General features: G+C 42.3%; 1 protein-coding gene across 1 annotated transcript; it reads left to right on the top strand.

Annotated features, from left to right (window-relative positions):
• The first annotated feature begins 948 nt into the window (after positions 1-948).
• On the top strand, positions 949-17,455 carry wdfy2 (WD repeat and FYVE domain containing 2). The gene is made up of 12 exons (XM_015965922.3): positions 949-1,231; positions 3,191-3,258; positions 6,637-6,710; positions 7,211-7,265; positions 7,456-7,606; positions 10,780-10,892; positions 11,107-11,233; positions 11,341-11,446; positions 12,294-12,395; positions 16,581-16,711; positions 16,786-16,894; positions 17,201-17,455. Exons 1-12 carry the CDS (start codon positions 1,101-1,103, stop codon positions 17,228-17,230), a joined length of 1,197 nt encoding a protein of 398 aa, XP_015821408.1. The 5' UTR covers positions 949-1,100; the 3' UTR covers positions 17,231-17,455.
• Positions 17,456-19,044: the final 1,589 nt, after the last annotated feature.

The following is a 19,044-nucleotide window of genomic DNA, read 5'->3' as shown; positions in this document are numbered from 1 at the left end:
ATTCTTGTTAGCAATACATATTCCTTTCATTTATTGTTAAAAGTTCTCTATAAAATATCAACCAGCATTACTGCATCTAATGAGAAAATAAATGTTTATACACTAATTTTGTTAACTGAATGTAGTTGTTTTTGAGTGAACTTTTATTTTAGCCCTATAATTGAAAATGTTGAGCCAAATAAATTGGAGAGTTACTGAATTAGGATTAGGGTTAGCTGTTTAATGAGAAAAAAAAACCTCTCCTCTGTGGGAAGTTTGTGGTTATAAAGAACCAGGGCATGCTTTAGTATATCTGTAAAAAAAGACTCGGCCTCTTCAAACAGAAATAGATTTTAAAAATCAGGAAGAAAGAAAACTCTTTTGAGATTAAAACAATAGGCAGGTAGTTTAGAATAAACGCCAGAGTTCACCAGAAATTAAGATTTAAACCCAAAGGTTGTATATTTTGTTGATGGCAGACAATCATCACACACAGTAGTTGCTTTATTTACATTGTTGCTATCTTCCTCTTTACCACTAGAGGTCAGTAACGTTTTCAAATTCCTATACTTGCAGCTGAGACCAGTACAGTCTATGGCTGAGACAGATAAATGCATGAAATGCAGGAAAGAACGGGTTTGTTGGTATTTTGAATGAAGAAATCACAATATCACATAGTCAAATGCTCCAAATAGTGGATTTTTTATTATCTTTAAGACGCAAGCTTTAAACAACAACAGTGATGTAATTCTCTTTATGATATAAATTACACTTATTTTGAGTAACATAGAACACAAAACTACATTTCACCTCACAGAAAAATAACCTTTCCTCAAGTATTTAATTTGAAACAAAATTCAGTGTTCAAGTTGTAAAACCGAAGCTTTTATTTTGAAAACACTGCAGCAGCGCGAGGCGGAAGTTTTATTTGCTTTAGCGGAAGTGTCGTGTGTTTTTGACTGGGGGTGAAGTTAGCTGTCAGATGACTGGTTGTACCTCTGACCGGAGTCGTAATATTGCTTTTCCTGCTACATGTAGCTCCGTCGAACCGAGGCTCAGCCGCCAGGGTTCGGGGAGGTGTTATGGTTGTCTGAGACGGAGGTTCGGTCCACCCGCAGGCCATGGCGGCAGACATTCAGCCGCAGGCTAGGAAGCCATGCCTGCTGAGCAAAATCGAGGGTTTCCAGGAGATAGTGAGCTCGGCGGTGATCATTCCGAAGGAGGATGGCGTTATCAGCCTGTCTGAGGACAGGTAAGGTGTCGGGGACAGAAAAAACAAACCAGAATATAAATATTATACCCGCTACTGTCTAGTTTTTCTGTGTGTATCATTCGGATGAGGTGCAGAGACAGTAGCATGTTCCCCTAAACGTCAGCTGACAGGTGCTGCTGTGCAAGATAAGGACTGTAATCTGCATATTTTAATCGTATAAACACGTCTAACTGATCATAATTAAACCTTTGTTATTTTCAGGTGCTTGAGTGTTCATATTATTATGCATCAAACAGTTGTATCTATAAAGTTCACTCTATTTTAAATAACCAGTTTAATAGTTACTGTAAACCAGGGTGTTCATGAAACCACGTGACTCTTGCAGTTATTCAAAGGTTTTGTTTTAGTTTTAACAAGACTGCTTTTCTGAAATCTGAAGAAGTCGACATCAAGTTGCGTCTGTCAAATAAAAAAATAATTTATGATCCCTAAAAATGTAGAATTAGGTGGGAAAGAGCCCCGTTTTCGATTTGAGGCTATATTCATGTTTTTCTTTAATTTATGGTCCGAGGTTCTAGTCAGACCTCGTGTGCAGAGTTCAGTTGCGTCATGCAGATAAACACTGTATTGTGGTTAAAAGAGGAACAACTGAAGAGTATTAACTCATAGCTAGAGTCAGAGTTTAGCTTAGGTCTGTTTCAGCTTCATAAAAACGATTATTAGTAAATTATTGGTGGATTTATAAAAGCCAGCACTGGTTTATTATTACTAATCACTTTCAGTTCTGTAAACATCTCTGTGACGGTCGTGCTGAATTTGTATCTGTGTGTATTATTTGTTGTAGGACTGTCTGGTGTGGCCCGAGTCAGGCTGGTAGAAGCCAAATAGATCATGTGCAAAGTTTAAACCAAACATTTATTTCATGAATTCAAGTTTAGATGTGTTTAAATGAAAAATTACACATTATTTAAATGGCCAATGATACTTTTTAGATTATTTAATTAATTTCGATTCATTGGGAGAATCTAGCACCACATGAGCGGATCAGGTAAGTAGGTGAAAATAGTAAGAAGTGTGCAGCTGCGTCAAAGGGTAAACTGGTGGCGGAGGCTTAATGATGGTCCTGTTCCATTTAGAAGGAGTTCTGCTTGTTAGCATTTTTCCAGGATAACCAGCAGTGGAATGTGGAATGCAGCCCTCCCATGCTTTCCCTCTCGTTTCAAGTGAAAATGTCAGCAGTGAACCATCTCCACCTCAGATGTTTTAGATGTTTGGCTGCTCCCGCAGATAAAAGGGTCATTTAGAGTTTGCTGTAGAGCTTGACATTTTGTTGAGGTCATTTAACCTGTTAGTGCTATGATGGAGCAGAGAAACAACTAAAACATGTAGAGTAGTGGCACTTGAGACCACAAATATGTGATTAAAAATGTCAGTAAGGAAAAAAAACCCCTACAAATATTCAGTTTTATCAAAAAGTGGATTTAAAAGAGGGAAAAAAGTGGATTGTAGTTTTAATAAAGTTTAATCCACATGAATCAGATCATTTTAATTATCAGCTTGATTCAATACCGCTTACGTCACGTTACTGAGAGATGAAATGCAAAAAAAAAACCCATCATTTTAACACATAAAGCTAACTTCTGATGGTGTGTTTAGTGTCTCACTTTATACTTTAAGATTATTTTATTAATAAACCCACTCCTCATTATTAAAGGGTCCAATCCTCATCCTGAGCGATGTGGGAAAAGTTTGATCATTCCCAGGACTTACAGGAATCTTCTCAAAGTCCTTGAATCAGGAGCGATGGTGGAACTGTGTTGCTGAGAGCTCCCTCATTTCCTTCCAACCTCAGACTGATAAATTCTTCCAGAGCAGATTTAGATCATTCTCTAGAGTCGGTGAAATTCTGAAATCAGGTCAAACATTTCCCCCTTTTTCCCCCACAGTCTTTGTAAATCAGGAGTTTGTCTCGAACTTTTGTTGTTCTTTTCTTCGCAGAACAATTCGAGTCTGGCTGAAGCGAGACGGCGGTCAGTACTGGCCCAGTGTTTTCCACACCATGCCCTGTAAGTGACTGACTTGTGTCCAACTTAATGAATCACACACACGGCTCTTTCTGAATGACGCGTGTTTGGAGCTCCTGTAGGGTCCGTCCTGCTCCTCTCGGCGCTGCAGGGCTGCACCTCGGTGACGGTTTGCCCTTGATTTCCTCGAGTTGTGCAACTGAAGGAAATCTCACGCTGTAATCAGCAAGATCTGGCGCTAACAATAGCAGAGGCTGCAATTACTGGACCCACCCGTTGGATCGTAATAACTCAGATTTACTCAACAGAGTGAATTCTGAAGTGAATTCATGAAATAAACAACTGCTGACATTATTTCCTAGTTGTGTTTTGACGTTTCTGCGTCGGAGGTTTTTGCTCTGTGGAAACTTTTAGTCTGCAGGAACTTTACAGCCAACATGTTTGGTAAATAGTTTTTTCCATTTAGAGCCGACTTCTTCAGGAAATGCTAACATCGGACTGTTGAGGTGTCAAAATAAACTTCAGCTTTTCTACAGAAATCCGGTTATTTCAGGTTTAAAGGTTCACCTTTTATTCTAAAAATGATGCAAAGACCATAGAGGAGGTCTGGAGTTCTACATGAATGGTTGTTTTGGGCTCAGTGTGGCTGAGCTCCTGAAGTGCTGCTGCTTCTATTTCTAGAAGATTTCCTGTGATTAGATTTAAAACCTTAAAATCCGGAATAAGTGTTGTGCAGTTTAGAGGATCAGTGATTCATGATGACTTCTTTAAAAAAAAAAGAGAATTTTCCTGTTTTCAGGAAATTGTACAATTTTTTTAGAAATCCGTAAAAGTGATAGTCTTACCTAGCAACATTAGCTAGTAGCGTTACGCATGCAGAAGTTCACTCACAGAGGGGATGCGAGGACGTACCTAGTCTGATGCAGAGTTGGCCACATTTCTTATGGACAAGTTAGTCTCTCTCTATATATGAATCTATATATATAAATAAACAACACAACATGAGATTAATAGTTGTACAACAGTGTGTTTTAGCTCTGGTCGGCTAGAGCTGCTCATCAGTGAATGAAGCAGGGAGAGTGGCTAAGATGTGCATATATTTTTCTACCTCTAGATGGTGCTGTCTGAAGAAAAATCTGGATTTCTGCTTCATGATTTTAGCGAACAGTAACATTGGCGTCTTCTTTATGATAAAACTCATGGTAGTTTCCTCCTGCTGGCTTGATCTGGAATGTTTCAGCTGTTGCAAAGTTTACTTTTTTTTCAAAATTCATAAACAATTTCTTCCTGAATGGCCTCTGTTTGGAGAAACAGAGATTACACATTATAGTACTAATGAAAACAGTCAGGATCAGAACAGATTGTTGACTATTTTAAATGATTGATTTCAGTTGTCACCTTTTTCACACCTTCCCAGTTTGCAGGTATGATTTATGCTGGAATAAAACTATGAAGCTGCACAATTATCGTCATCGGGATAGCAGGACGTGCGATAGGCCCATCGCAAAGCACGTGAAAAACGGTGATAAATATTTGGTTCAAACATTTCCATCTGTGTCATACATCAACTTTTTGTAAACCAGCTCTGTTTTTTATGCGGAAGTATTATTTGACCAATCAAATGTAGTCCTTCTGATATGCGGCCAATCAGATGGGTCCGTTTCACGTAATACGCCCGCCCCCTACGTAGACCTTTAGGATGGGTGGAACGCAACACCCGAACTGAGTTAGCGGCGCTGTTCCCTTGTTCGTCATGCTGGCTCAGATTAACGAACGCACTTTGTGCTGAGGTTTCTGGAATCAGCGCTGCTTTCAAACGTGAACGTGAGTCCGCTCTGTGTCGTTAAGCAGCTGATAATAACCGGGCTGACTCCGACACATGCCGGTGAAAAAACCCACCTACCTTCATGTCGCTAGTGTTCCACCGGTTGGTGATGTTAGCCCCAGGCTCCGGTTAGCTTCCAGCTAAAAGGCTACAGCACTCTCCTCCCAGTCCCACCCTGCTAAAGAGGGCCTGGAAAAGTTCCCCCACACATCAAAGTGATTTTTCATTTATGAGCTTTTATAACCTTGTTCATCAGGATAGTTGATTTGCTGCTGCACATAAACTGTCAGTCAGAAGCTCTGCTAGCCAGTTATCTTAAGAGGAGCTAGTTCAATTTGTTAGCTTGTTATCAGAATCATAGTTGCAGTTTGATCATCTGAGCTGCTTTTTAAGATCTAGGTAAACTTGTTCAATTTGGGGTTAAAAACAAACGTTTTCACATATTTTCCATGTAGTTTTTTTTGCCAGTTCCTCTTCTGAAAGGTAGACAATTGTTTTTCTCTTTCCCTCAGAAAATCTTAATATTCTCCTAGTTTGGCCCAGCACAGATCACTTCCCAACTGCAGCAACAGCCTTATATCATAACCACATAAGTGGAGAAAATGTTCAGTAGCAATGAGAGAGAATTTGCTGTTACATGTAAGTGATGTTAACTATTATTTAACATTTAAAGTAATTTTCAGATTTTTTTTATTTATTCAAAAAAACCCTGGTAAGGGATGTTTTTCTGTATTTGGAGAATCAGAAAAAGTTTTATGGTGGAGGTGATGTTTTAAAGTCACTGAGAAACTGCATGCATGCAGTTTGTTGTTTTGCTGCTAATACAGTAGCAGGTGCAGCTGCATAATGTTGCAATAAAAATGTTATGTTGTAATGGAATTCATGCATTAGTTTTTGTTTGCTTTGAACCCAGAGCAGACGTCACACGCCAGACGACATCAACACTGCATACTTTAGTATTTGTTCATTTATCGGGAGTAATATCGATATCGCAATATTAAGCACTGTTATCGAATATCGCAGGTTTTCCTAATATCGTGCAGCCCTAATGAAGATGTTTAGTAGGGATGTAAGAAAATATCGATATGGCAATATATCGTGAGATTTTTTTCTGTGATATTACATCGATATAAGTTTTGGAAGAATTTACATGCAAAAATTGGTGTATTTTCTTTTCTTTTGGTGCAATTCAAACGCCGACCACTATTTGGCAGCAGTGTGCAACGGGTTTTGTTTCCGCCACTGAAATGTAAACCCCTCTGTTATGGTTCAGATACCTCATGTTAAACATGTTAAGTATCAGTTTGGACTTTTTATATAATATTCCTACAATAAATTCGGTAAAAAAAAATCTCTAACGTCGTTTGAATGAATGTATCGCAATATATCGTATCGTCTCCCGTATCGTGATACGTATCGTATCACCAGAATTTCACAATACACATCCCTAGAGTTTAGGAGATTGGAGCCTTTTCAACAGGAAACCATTGCATAAGTCCTGTCACATGTAATCTCTGTTTCTCCAAACAGAGGCTGGAGGTTTTGACGTGTGACCAGACGCATCATGCTCTGTTGTTTCTCTGTTTGTTGTCCAGCGTCGTGTTCCTGCATGTCCTTTAACCCAGAGACCAGGAGGCTGTCTGTGGGCATGGACTCTGGGAGTATCTGTGTAGGTCCAACTAAGCTCTTCCTGCCTTTAGTTCAGGAGCCAGTTATTGTTGATGCATCAGATACTGACGCTGCTCTCTCAGGTGATGGATTTCCATTTATTTAGACCTTTTTGATCATTTCCTTTAATGGCAACAGTCAGCCAGATTTTAATTTAGTCTAAACCCAGTTGTTCTTCTTGTATTAAACTATAAAATGAATTTAATTATTGAATATAATTAGTCTGAAGAATGTGATATACATGAAATAAACCTGTCAGGTTGTCATGATTTACCCTTTAGGTTCAATTCTAATGACCTACAAGGAATTATCAACTAAGAAACAAACTTTAATTAAAATAAAGAAAATTAAATGTAATTAAAGTTAAAATTCTCTATCTCAAAGCTCCTGATAAAATTAACTGAAGTTAACTAACTCTGACTCTTCATTTAAACAATAACAAACACCTATAGAAGAAAGCAGTGGACCTCATATGGATTTGTGTCTGTTTCCTGGCTTCAGGAGTTCGTTCTGTCTGAGGACTACAACAAGATGAGTCCGGCTCTCACGTACCAGGGTGAGGCTGGCTTTTATTGTGTTTGAGACTCATGTATAAACCAGAAAATGTTAAAAGTTTTCAAACACAAAATGAAATTTTGTTTCTGACAGAATTATATCCAACAGTAACTGTAATCTGATTTGTGTATTTTTGTGGTACTGACGTAGTTGAACCAGAGGATATTGAGTGTGTTTTGTTTATTTTGCAGCCCATCAGGGCCGAGTGACGGTGGTGCTGTTTGTGTTGGAGATGGAGTGGCTCCTGAGCACCGGGCAGGACAAAAACTTCACCTGGCACTGCTCAGAGAGCGGCCAGCAGCTGGGGTCGTACCGCACCGCGGCCTGGGTCTCTGGTCTGCAGTATCCTTGTTGCTCTCGTCGCTCTGAGTCGGCCTGCTAGCGTTTAGTCCAGCGGTCTGCAGCCTGAGGCTTTGCATTGCTCACACTGGTGACTAATGACTTTGGCTGGAAATGAAAAAAACAGACTAACTCATATTTTAAACTTGGATTTATTAAAACAGGCAGGCTGGCAGTTTTTTTTCATGGAATAATTGCCTTGAATTTCCTCAACAGAATGACACAAAAATGACCAGGAACAGTTTTAGATTTCTTTTTTTGCTAAAGTTATTATAATAGAAACATTCTTTTTTTTCGAGAAAGGACACCAAATGTCTTATAATGGACATTTATGGAGGAATAAAAAGATATTCCTGACTTTAATCTCTTTAAAAGTCATCCATCCATTTTCTCTTATCAGGGGTCAGGCTGTGGGGGCAGCTTCTCCACAGCCACTTGGGCCAGCTCCTCTGTGGGAATGCCAAGGTGTTCCCTGGCCAGATGAGAAACATAGTCCCTCCACCGTGTCCTCGGTCTACCTTTAGGTCTCCTCCCGGTTGGACGTGCCCAGAAAACCTCACCAGGGAGGTGTCCAGAAGGCATCCTCATCAGATGCCCGAGCCACCTTAACTCGCTCCCCCAATGTGGAGGAGCAGCGGGTCTACTCCGAGCCCAGACACCCTGCGGAGAAAACGTATTCCAGTCGCTTGTATCCGTGATCTCGTTCTTTAGGTCACTACCCAAAGCTCGTGACCATAGGTGAGGGTAGGAACGTAGATCCACCGGTAAATCGAGAGCGTTCCCTTCCGGGTCAGCTCTCTCTTCACCACGACAGACCGGTACAACGCCCGCAGCACCGATCCTCCTATCGATCTCACGCTCCATCTTTCCATCACTCGTGAACAAGACCCAGAGATACTTAAACTCCTCCAATTTCCTTTTAACAGTCAGAATCAAAGAAATATCCGTGGTCCTAATGCTCTTCTGTAAACATTTCCTCAAACTTATAAATAGTCTTTTCTTCTTCCGGCTCTTGGAGAGTACAGACGCTTTTTCCTCCTCTCCTCCCTGTCTTATCCCCAAGGCTCTTTGTCTGTCTCTGGGTGCATGGCGCTTCTGCATTTTTTCTGGAAAACTGGAAACTGAAATTATTAAAAATGGACCTGGTCAGTTGGTCTCTCAACGCCATTGAGAAAATGTTTTCAGCAATGAGAACAGGAGAAGGGGCTCCGGGGTGTCCCTCACGGACAGATCCAGCTGTGCATATCATGGACTCCTGGAAACAGTGGAACCTGATCTGCTTATCTCAACTGTCTGTGAAGGACTCTGAATACGTGTGGATATTCGTGGTGTTGGTGTCAGGTTTCGTGCTGTTTGGCCGGTGAGGTTACCTGGCTTTTCAGAAAATTAACGAGCTGTGGAGGAATATTGGCTCTTTCCCGGAGCTCAGGGATGGATTACACCGCACTGTAAATGCACAGACTCATATAATTGTCGAGATGAGTCGTAAGCTTGGAACTTTGACTGAGATTCATGCGTTGGCACAAAAGATGGATGTGATAAAGGAGCGAGTGGACGAATCAGCACGGATTGAGATAGATTAATTTACGCCATTATTAGATTTTGAGAGGTTGAGGACCAGTGGAACTTTGAGACAGAGAGGGAATTATCTCTGTCTGGCCCCAAAACTATTTCTTATCTGAATCTGGTGCCTTTGAGCCTGTGAGGCTGAAATGAATTACCGCCCCCCCAGAAGGAATGTGGAATGCTGCCGTCGCCATGGAAACTCTGTCTCCCTATCCCAGCCTGGGCGGGACTGCGAGCTGTGAAGGCCGCCGAATCGTTCCAGGAGTCACTGTGCCCTCTAAACCCAGCGACCTCCCACCCCTGTCCAGACTGAGGTGATGAGCGCTGCTTATCGCGGCTGCATTCACTGACGTGTGGAGAGTCCCAAACCCTACCGCCCCACCTAGTGGACACTTATGTTGTGTAATGTCTGAAGTCAGTTGCATTTCTGTCTGAGGTGTTTTTGCATAGCAAAGCTGCCCTCCCTGTGGAGGGTAACTCTGAAGTGCCTTTTTTTCCTCCACCTGAACCAACCCTCATATATAAACCCTCTGATCTCTATTAAGGTAGCGCGACTCGGGTTGCGAATGACCACAGTCACCAATTCTTGTCATGTGTCTATGCCTATTCATGTCTGATCTCTGAATTGTGTGTACTGAAACTCGAATTTCCCTCTGGGATTAATAAAGTATCTTTGAATTGAATTTTGTTTTCAGAAGGTCCTGTAACAGTTGTGGCCCTAATACACAAGTTTTATTCTGGTGAACTGAGGGGTGAAACGGCTCTTTGGGAGGTTGCAGACCCTGCTTTATTCAGACATGAATGTGAGGAGTGACTGATGTCGGATTCAGATATAAAAAAATCCTCTTGTTACAAAAGCATGCTCTATTTTAAGAGCAGAGCAGGTTAAGAGAGGGCAATTAAGATCAGGTCCCAGTGCTGATGGAGCGACTAACAATAGGAATCAGTCATGCTGCTGTCATGGAAACGGTCTGAGTAGGTTTCTGTAACGGGAACATGAAAGGCTGTGGGTGCTGAGCAGCGACACCGATCCATACTGATGAGGTCATATCCTGCTAACGCCACGAGATCAAACACTCAGCTTTAGTTTTGTTTCTCTACTTTAGCTTTTACAAGGTTCTTCACTTTTCTGTTGAAAGTTTCCCTTCGTCAGATCAAAGCCAGCGGTAAATGTTTTAATATTAGTTTTAAATGCTTTAATCTGCATGTAAATGTAATGAGCATCTTTGAACTTCCCGAAAATGTTCTTGGGTTGTAAACTGACCTGAAGGCGTTTTTCTTTCCTCTTCAGGTTTTGGAAAAGGTTTCTAAGCGGATTTGGATGATTTGCTGTGCCCAGTTTACCAGGGAAAAGAAGTGGTCTGTGTGTTTGTAGTTGTTTATCTTTTTTGTCTCCGCATATGTGTTGTAATGATTTAAGCAGGTCAGAGGTCAGCTGCAGAACCCCTCATCTTTATTGCATCAGCTTGCTGCTGACTTGGTAATATGTACAATTTTCCAGTTGCATTGAAAACACGTTAGGCCTCCTTTGTAGCAGCTGTTAATCAGAATAACTGCACTTGTGCTTTCCCACAACACATCTCGTGTTTTGGACCTTAATCTGAAACCAGATTTGACGTCGAGACCAGACATGCTTTTGTAGGGGACCAGTCTGGTCAGGTGACCATTCTGAAGTTGGAGCAGGACAGCTGCAGCCTGGTCACCACCTTCAAAGGACACACAGGTACACAGCATATATGGGATGTTAAAGGTCAGCCTGTGTGTCACCACTAAGGGTTTCTAGTTTCTGCAAAACAAGAAGGAAGATAAATTATAATAATTAATTTCAAGATGATTTAGAGGAACAAACCTCAACTTTAACATGAAATGGTTCAAAGATACATCCAGTTAGTGTTTTAAATACAAGAGAAGCATGCTTGTTTCCTGCTTCTCTTTAGGTAATGTGACGGCGCTGTGTTGGGATCCGGTCCAGAGGGTGCTGTTCTCCGGCAGCTTGGACCACTCCATCATCATGTGGGACATCGGAGGACGCAAAGGCACCGCCATCGAGCTGCAGGGACACAAGTGAGAACCAACACTAAAGAGACACTTTATAAAGAGATTAAAGTCAGAAGTGATACCTTGTGTGTGTGTGTGTGTGTGTGTGTGTGTGTGTGCGCGTCTGTCATTAGTGACAAAGTCCAGGGGTTGTGTTACGCCTCACACACCCGCCAGCTCATCTCCTGTAGCTCAGATGGAAGCATCGTCATCTGGAACATGGATGTAACTCGGCAAGAGGTGAGTGGAGATAACGACTCGACCTAGCAAAACACAAACGGGCTGTAGAGGAAATCCACGAGAGGCCACCTGATTAGCACAGCTTTCTTCATAATTCCTCTCTGAGTCCATCTTCATCTTCTGCCCATGCACACCCAGTTAGCCGGGACCCAACTGCTCTTTTACTCCATCAGAGCCATTTTCCCTTTCTCATCACAATCATTCTGCTGTGCCACCATATTCGAGCCAAACTCTCTTCTCTGCTCTATTTTCTGATTCGTTGCTCCTGTTGAAACTGTCATTCCACAGCGTGAGCTTTGAAACAACACCAGCAGGCTGCTGCAGCTCAACAGAGAGTGGCCTGCTGCAGGAATACCACCGTGCAGCTGCAGGTTAACCGATGGAGGAGAACTCTAACTAACATGTTAGCCAGTCTGAGTAGAAACGTGTCCTTATGAGACTCGGATGGCGCATTTATCACACAGATAACAGCATACTTATGTGTGATAAGGGTGGAGAAGGCCGTTCTTATGGCGGAGCTGCATGTAAACAGGAAGAAGAAGAAAACCGCCTCCAAAACCAGAATTAGAAACATCCTCACAAACTTCTGCATTTCATCAACAACAGGCCATTAAGATTCTGGAGGATTCTGCATCACACTGGTACAAAAACCAGTAGAACTACACATCCCACAATACACTGGGGAGAAGAGACTCAGCGGATTTTTAAACCCCGATGCAGTGACACGAACCAGGACTGATGTGCTGCACCCTTGTTCGGCTGTTTTTTTCCACTTGGGATGTGTCTCATTGTTGGTGTCTGATTTAGTAAAATGCAAAATAAATGGAGTTTCTAATCTCGTGTGCAGACGCCTGAGTGGCTGGACAGCGACTCCTGTCAGAAATGTGAGCAGCCATTTTTCTGGAACTTCAAACAGATGTGGGACAGTAAGAAGATCGGCCTTCGACAGGTACGTTTCACACCTGTTGGCCTTCGTTACTCAGATTAGATTACAGGCGAATCAAAGATCTGACTGAACTCTGACACTCTTACACTCTTCCAGCAAAATCTATACAGAATCCTTCAGCTTTGCCGAAGTATTTAGGAACAAGTGACTCTTTTATTGCCTCAGAAACAGGATTATGTGGTGGTCAGTGATCACAGATGGAGCTGTAACGGATTAAACCCTAATGACGGTGTTTCTAGAGATGTTTTTGTTTGATTTCACCCGAGTTAAAAAGGCGATGATGATTAATTTCAAAGAAAGAGTTAAAAAGGTCAACCTAAATGAAACCGAAGATGTGTCAGAAGATGAAAATAGAAAGAATCTTTAATGGCACCCACGTCTCAAACAAACGAGCCTCAAACCTCTGAATGGCGTCTGACCCAGAGATCTGATACTTTAACCAAAATAACCTCTTTGTTGTGTTTTACAGGCTAAACTCTCATTGCTGCTCCTGTTTGCTAGCCCGGCAAGCCAGACTAAATAAATATATTATTTAAAGCAAGAGTTTGGTCTAGTTCACTAGGCGACTGTTTGCATGAAATTTGCATCATTTATGAATAACTAGTCCTGCAGGTTGATCAGGAGGCACCAGGTCCAGCTGGGTCACCATTAAACAGAAAATCTCCATGTGACTCTGATTTCTAACTCATAAATGCTAGTGAATTAATCAAGGAGGTGAATTAACGACAACATTCATAACGTGTAACGAGTGACAAATGACTAAATGTGTTAAAGAAAGAACATGTTTGCCCATCTGGATACCACACACTGGATTCACAGACACACATTCAAACGTGTGTGAGTAGGTGAATGACTGATTGTGTTGTAAAGCGCCTTGGGGGGGTTCCAGGACTCTAGAAGGCGCTATATCAAATACAGGCCATCCGAACTGCTTACTTGGTATGAATTTTATTTACTGAGTAGAAATAAAAATATCTGGATTTACTAAGTTTGGAACCAAAAATGTAATTGGATGTTTTGTAATTCTCAGTTTAAAGCAGGGGCGTCAAACACGCGGCCCGCGAGCTGGATCAGGCCCGCACACAGTTTAAATCCGGCCCGCGAGATGATTGTGTAAACCTTATTTTCAGACTTTACAATGTAAAGTCTGAAAATAAGGTTTCATTTTTCAATTAAACTATTGGTGAAAGCTAAACGATGTCAGGTATCAGGAGTCAAAGACATGCATGAAACTGATATAGCCATGTGATCTGTGAATCAGTTAGTTGAATTACTGCGGAATAGTCTGGGTTTTTTGTTTTGTACACTTCAGGTGTTTTATTATTAATGGTGATGTTGTGCTTAGACTATTTTGGATACACTGTCCTCATGCTCTAGCTTTGTTTCATGGTGATTGTATTAAAAGAAAACAATCTGAAGAAGTTTTTAATTTATACATACTTTAATTTTACTGGTCTGGCCCACTTGGGACTAGATTTTCCTCAATGTGGCCCCTGAGCAAAACTGAGTTTGATACCCCTGGTTTAAAGGGAGAGTGTTTACTTGCTTTTAGCACCCCCTGGTGTCCGTTTAGCGAAACCAAAAGTGAAACTTATCTCCTCGCTGTTTTGACACCTAACGCCGGGGACACACTGGTCGCCGAAGCGCCGCGAAAAGGGGACTTCCTTCATTCGGCGCCCTTGTTATCCTATTCTATAGACCACATGGGCCGCCGAAGCACCGCACGCCGGCGCTCCAGCCCACGCCATGCAGCGATCGTTTCGGCGTCTGCTATATTTTTTTCACGAGCTGCAGGTGAGCCGCGTCAATTCTGGCAGGAAGTGAAACCTAGACATAAGAGGCAGGCCGGTAAATTTAACAAAATAAAGCATTTCAAAATACAATTCCACGATAGTCAAATGTGTTCGTAAACAGACACTGCATAAAAACCACACACACACACACACACACACACACACACACACACACACACACACACACACACACACGCACAAGTATACGCACACACACATGCACACAAGCACACACACAAGCACACACATGCACACACACACACAAGTATATGCACACACACATGCACACAAGCACACACATGCACACACACGCACAATTATACGCACACACACATGCACACAAGCACACACACAAGCACACACAAGCACACACACAAGTATACGCACACACACACACACACACACAAGTATACGCACACACACACACACACACACACACACACACACACACACACACGCAAGCACACACACAAGCACACACGCACAAGGATATGCACACACAAACATGTACACAAGCACACACACAAGCAAACACACGCGCAAGTATATGCACACACGCACACACACATACACACACACAAGCACACACAAGTACACACAAGCACACACACACACACACACACACACACACACACACACACACACACACACACACACACACACACACACACACACACACACACACAGCTAACTTGTGTGTGTGACCATGTGAAGGGGGTGTGGTTTTGGGTGTCTTTAAACCAGAGCAATCAGGACAGAGAGGCAGAAAGTCGTAGGCCAGCTATTAACAACTGGTTCACACCATAGGCACACACACACACACACACACACACACACACACACACACGCACACGCACAAGTATACGCACACACGCACACACACACGCACACAAGCGCACACACGCACACACACATGCACACAAGCACACACACAAGCACACACATGCACACACACACACAAGTATATGCACACACACACATGCACACAAGCACACACATGCACACACACGCACAATTATACGCACACACACATGCACACAAGCACACACACAAGCACACACAAGCACACACACACACACACACACACACACACACACACACACACACACACACACACACACACAAGCACACACGCACAAGGATACGCACACACAAACATGCACACAAGCACACACACAAGCAAACACACGCGCAAGTATATGCACACACGCACACACACATATACACACACACAAGCACACACAAGTACACACAAGCACACACACAAGCACACACACACACACACACACACACACACACGCACAAGTATACGCACACACGCACACACACATGCACACAAGCACACACACAAGCACACGCACACACACACAAGTATATGCACACACACATGCACACAAGCACACACATGCACACACACGCACAATTATACGCACACACACATGCACACAAGCACACACACAAGCACACACACAAGTATACGCACACACACACACACACACACACACACACACACACACACACACGCAAGCACACACACAAGCACACACGCACAAGGATACGCACACACAAACATGCACACAAGCACACTCACAAGCAAACACACGCGCAAGTATATGCACACACGCACACACACATACACACACACAAGCACACACAAGTACACACAAGCACACACACGCACACACACACACACACAGCAAGGGGGAGGGGGTGTAGAGGAAAAGAGCAGAGAAAAGGCAGAGAGGAAATGGAGGACACCAAGTGGTTAAAAGAAGAACTACGAGGCGCGCCTCGACCGGAGCGCAGAAACAAGCGTCTGGTCTGAACTGAGGAGCAGCGAGCAGTGGCTGAATTTCGTGAGCGCTTCGGCAGCCGGTGTGTCCCCGGCGTAACAGCTGAAATGTCTCCTCCTCAGCCTTTTAGTGTCAACAGGAGCGATTCAGAACTAAATCAATCAGATTTATTTGATTAAGAATAATATGTTTTATCAACACAGCTATGCTAAAGTTATAGACCCCCCTAGATTTTTTTGTAGTCCTTTAAAGAGATCAAACTAAATCTGCAGGTGTTCTAGAGTTTTTATTTTTTTAACTTTGGCTGCTTTTTCATCCGCTTTTTGGTGCAACTCATTACTTCTGTCAAACTTTAACCAAACCTTTACTTTTATTATTTCATATAGTTCAGCTGGAGCCTCTTTAGGACCTTGCTGCTGTAAAAACAGAAACTGGACAGAAAACGTGTAAAACTGTTGCTTCCAGTAAAGTCTGGTTACTTGGAAGGAAAAGCCAAAGAAGTTAGCCTTTTCTTTTTTAACCACCACCAGTTTTATCTGCTGCGGACAAGAGGAAGTGTTGCTATGACAGCTGTCCCATTTAACTTATCACGTGTGACTCAGCACCACTGCAGGAAGTGCGGCCAGGCCGTGTGCGGCAAGTGTTCGTCCAGACGTTCCACCATCCCCCTCATGGGCTTTGAGTTTGAGGTGCGCGTGTGTGACAGCTGCCACGAGTCCATCACCGACGAGGAGTGAGTAGCAATCCACCTCTGTTGCTGCTGCACACTCAGCCTTTGTGCTAACATAATAAATGTTTGTGTTCCAGCCGCGCGCCTACGGCCACCTTCCACGACAGCAAGCACAACATCGTTTACATGCACTATGAGCCCACCACTGGAAACCTGCTGACCTCCGGCTCTGACAAGGTCATCAAGGTGTGCATGAGCGGTTTCTGTTGTGATCCAGACTCTGGATTAGATGTCCTTTTGGAGGAACCCTAAAACGGATATAATACAGATGGCTTCACCCACCCAGCCTCCAGAAGCTTCTAATGAAGTCCAGATCTGATTCTGTTTATAATTCCTGTGACCACGAGTCAACGTTAGAGATGAGCTCTTCTCTCTTTACTCTAATGTTTTTATAATCCAGATTATGCAGCATGTGGAGAAGCTCTCAGTACTCTAGTGAAAGCGCTTTATTTTCCTGTCAGGTTGAATAATTTACGGTTGTTTCTTCTGCAGCTGTGGGACATGACCCCTGTGGTGTCCTGAGTCTTCACGGACGCTCTGGAAAACTGCGATGGCTTTATGGCACCTTGAGGAGCGAGAGAGGGACGCTCTGCAGCAGCGTCGGTGTCATCTGGATAATATTTAACAGTTATTTAACAAACGGTGGCTGGTGGACACTGTGAAGCCTGAGAACTGAGATTCTTTAGGAGACTTAATGGCGTTTTGACTTGTTGACACACATTACTGACCTAATTTTCATGCATTCTTTTCTGGTTTATCACTGGAAACTCACAAATCATTAACTAAACTTGGTCATTTTTCAGATATGAAGCTCTGATCAGCCAAACTGGACGCTAACCGAGTAAATGTCAGTCAGGCTGCACAGAAGTGCAGTTCAGGCCTGCTATTGTTGGGAGTAAGCGTCGCCTTCTGTAGGCCGAAGTTTTGTTTTACGCTTAATCACTTGTTGGAACAAAAGTCAACAAATATTCACTTTTTGTTGTTTTGTAAATTTAGCATTTGTTAATCAAAAGGCATTTGAATAGAAAATATTACTAAATATTTTATTTATGCGACTCCAGGACTGTTCAGTAACTTTCCTAATTCACCTAATTTCTTTTTATTATTGAGCTTTTTCTAAATTCGGAGACAAACTGTCTCATTTCCTTTAGGTTGACGTTTCTACGGGAGTGGTGTACACCAGGGTCATATCAGGTGACCTGACATCAACAAACGTTAAAGAGATCTAAGATGCTAAAGTCTGAATAAACACGTCGTATCTAGAACATTCTCACCTTTGAGATCCTGGGACGTTCCCACAGAGAACGCTACAAAAGAACGTTTTTTATTTACTTACCAAAAATCTTTTACTTTCTTTAAGTATTTTTCTTCCATTTTGAAGTGTTTCTCTGTAATACTTATAATAATTACAATTTTTCACTTCTGAAAAGCCTCAGCTTGAAGAAATAGCAATTAAGGTAAACAGGATCATGACCTTGCATTTCCTTTGCTCACATACTTTGAATGACCTCCAGTGTGAGTTGCTGCAGTCTAAAACCATTTTTAATTTGGCTTTAACACAAATCCACTTAGCTGCACACATGCTAGCCTTTAGCTCACAGTTCCTGTGGGATTGAAACGCTATTTCTCGTAACCAAGGCTGTTTAGGAAGCCATTTACAAGGAGTAATTATTGAAATGTTTACACAGAAAAACACTTTAAAATGTTCTTTAGGGTCAAAGACTCCCACTTTGATTTGGCATTTCTGCATTCTGATGGTGCTGTTAGCTAATTCAGCAGCAGATTTATTTTTACTAAAGGTTGTAGGCTCCAATTCCTTCAGATCTGTTAAATGTAGACTAACAGAAATTCTGTTCTGGAGAATTAACTCCAAAGTGAATATAAAGTAGATCCAGCCTCTTAATGCACAGGAAGCAACGATCAAATGATCAGCTTTACTACGGTCCGTGAACTCACCATTACGCAGCAGTTTAATAACAGATCTTACACGAGGAGGCTTTTACTTTCCAAGCATGATTTTCAAGTTGATCAGAAGTTTTCTTTTTATGCTCCAATTTTAATTTGAGAACTAGGGTATGGACCCTAAACAAGAATCAGTGCATCTCTAAGCTAGTTTCTGTCTGATTTCATGTTCAAGTGCAGCTATGAGGTTAACGGTTTGAACTAGAGCTCGTGTGTGTGTGTGTGTGTGTGTGTGTATGTGTGTGTGTGTGTGTGTGTGTGTGTGTGTGTGTGTGTGTGTGTGTGAAAGAATCGGGCTGCTCGCGGTTATTTAAAACATCTGTAAACTGAGGGGCAGCTTATTCTGGTTATTTATTCTACTCCATGTGGTTCTG

Source organism: Nothobranchius furzeri, chromosome 14 (assembly GCF_043380555.1).
Source record: "Nothobranchius furzeri strain GRZ-AD chromosome 14, NfurGRZ-RIMD1, whole genome shotgun sequence".
Classification (NCBI taxonomy): Eukaryota; Metazoa; Chordata; class Actinopteri; order Cyprinodontiformes; family Nothobranchiidae; genus Nothobranchius; species Nothobranchius furzeri.
The sequence above is the reverse complement of the archived record's forward strand: the minus strand, read 5'-3'. Positions and strand labels throughout refer to the sequence as shown.

What these genes read in the sequence shown, in the direction of transcription:
- wdfy2 (XM_015965922.3), top strand. Translation starts at nt 1,101, where the DNA reads ATGGCGGCAGACATTCAGCCGCAGGCTAGGAAGCCATGCCTGCTGAGC. An exon ending in TCCGGCTCTCACGTACCAGG is followed by an intron (nt 7,266 to 7,455) that starts GTGAGGCTGGCT and finishes TTTATTTTGCAG; the next exon opens with CCCATCAGGGCCGAGTGACG. An exon ending in AGAAGATCGGCCTTCGACAG is followed by an intron (nt 12,396 to 16,580) that starts GTACGTTTCACA and finishes CGTGTGACTCAG; the next exon opens with CACCACTGCAGGAAGTGCGG.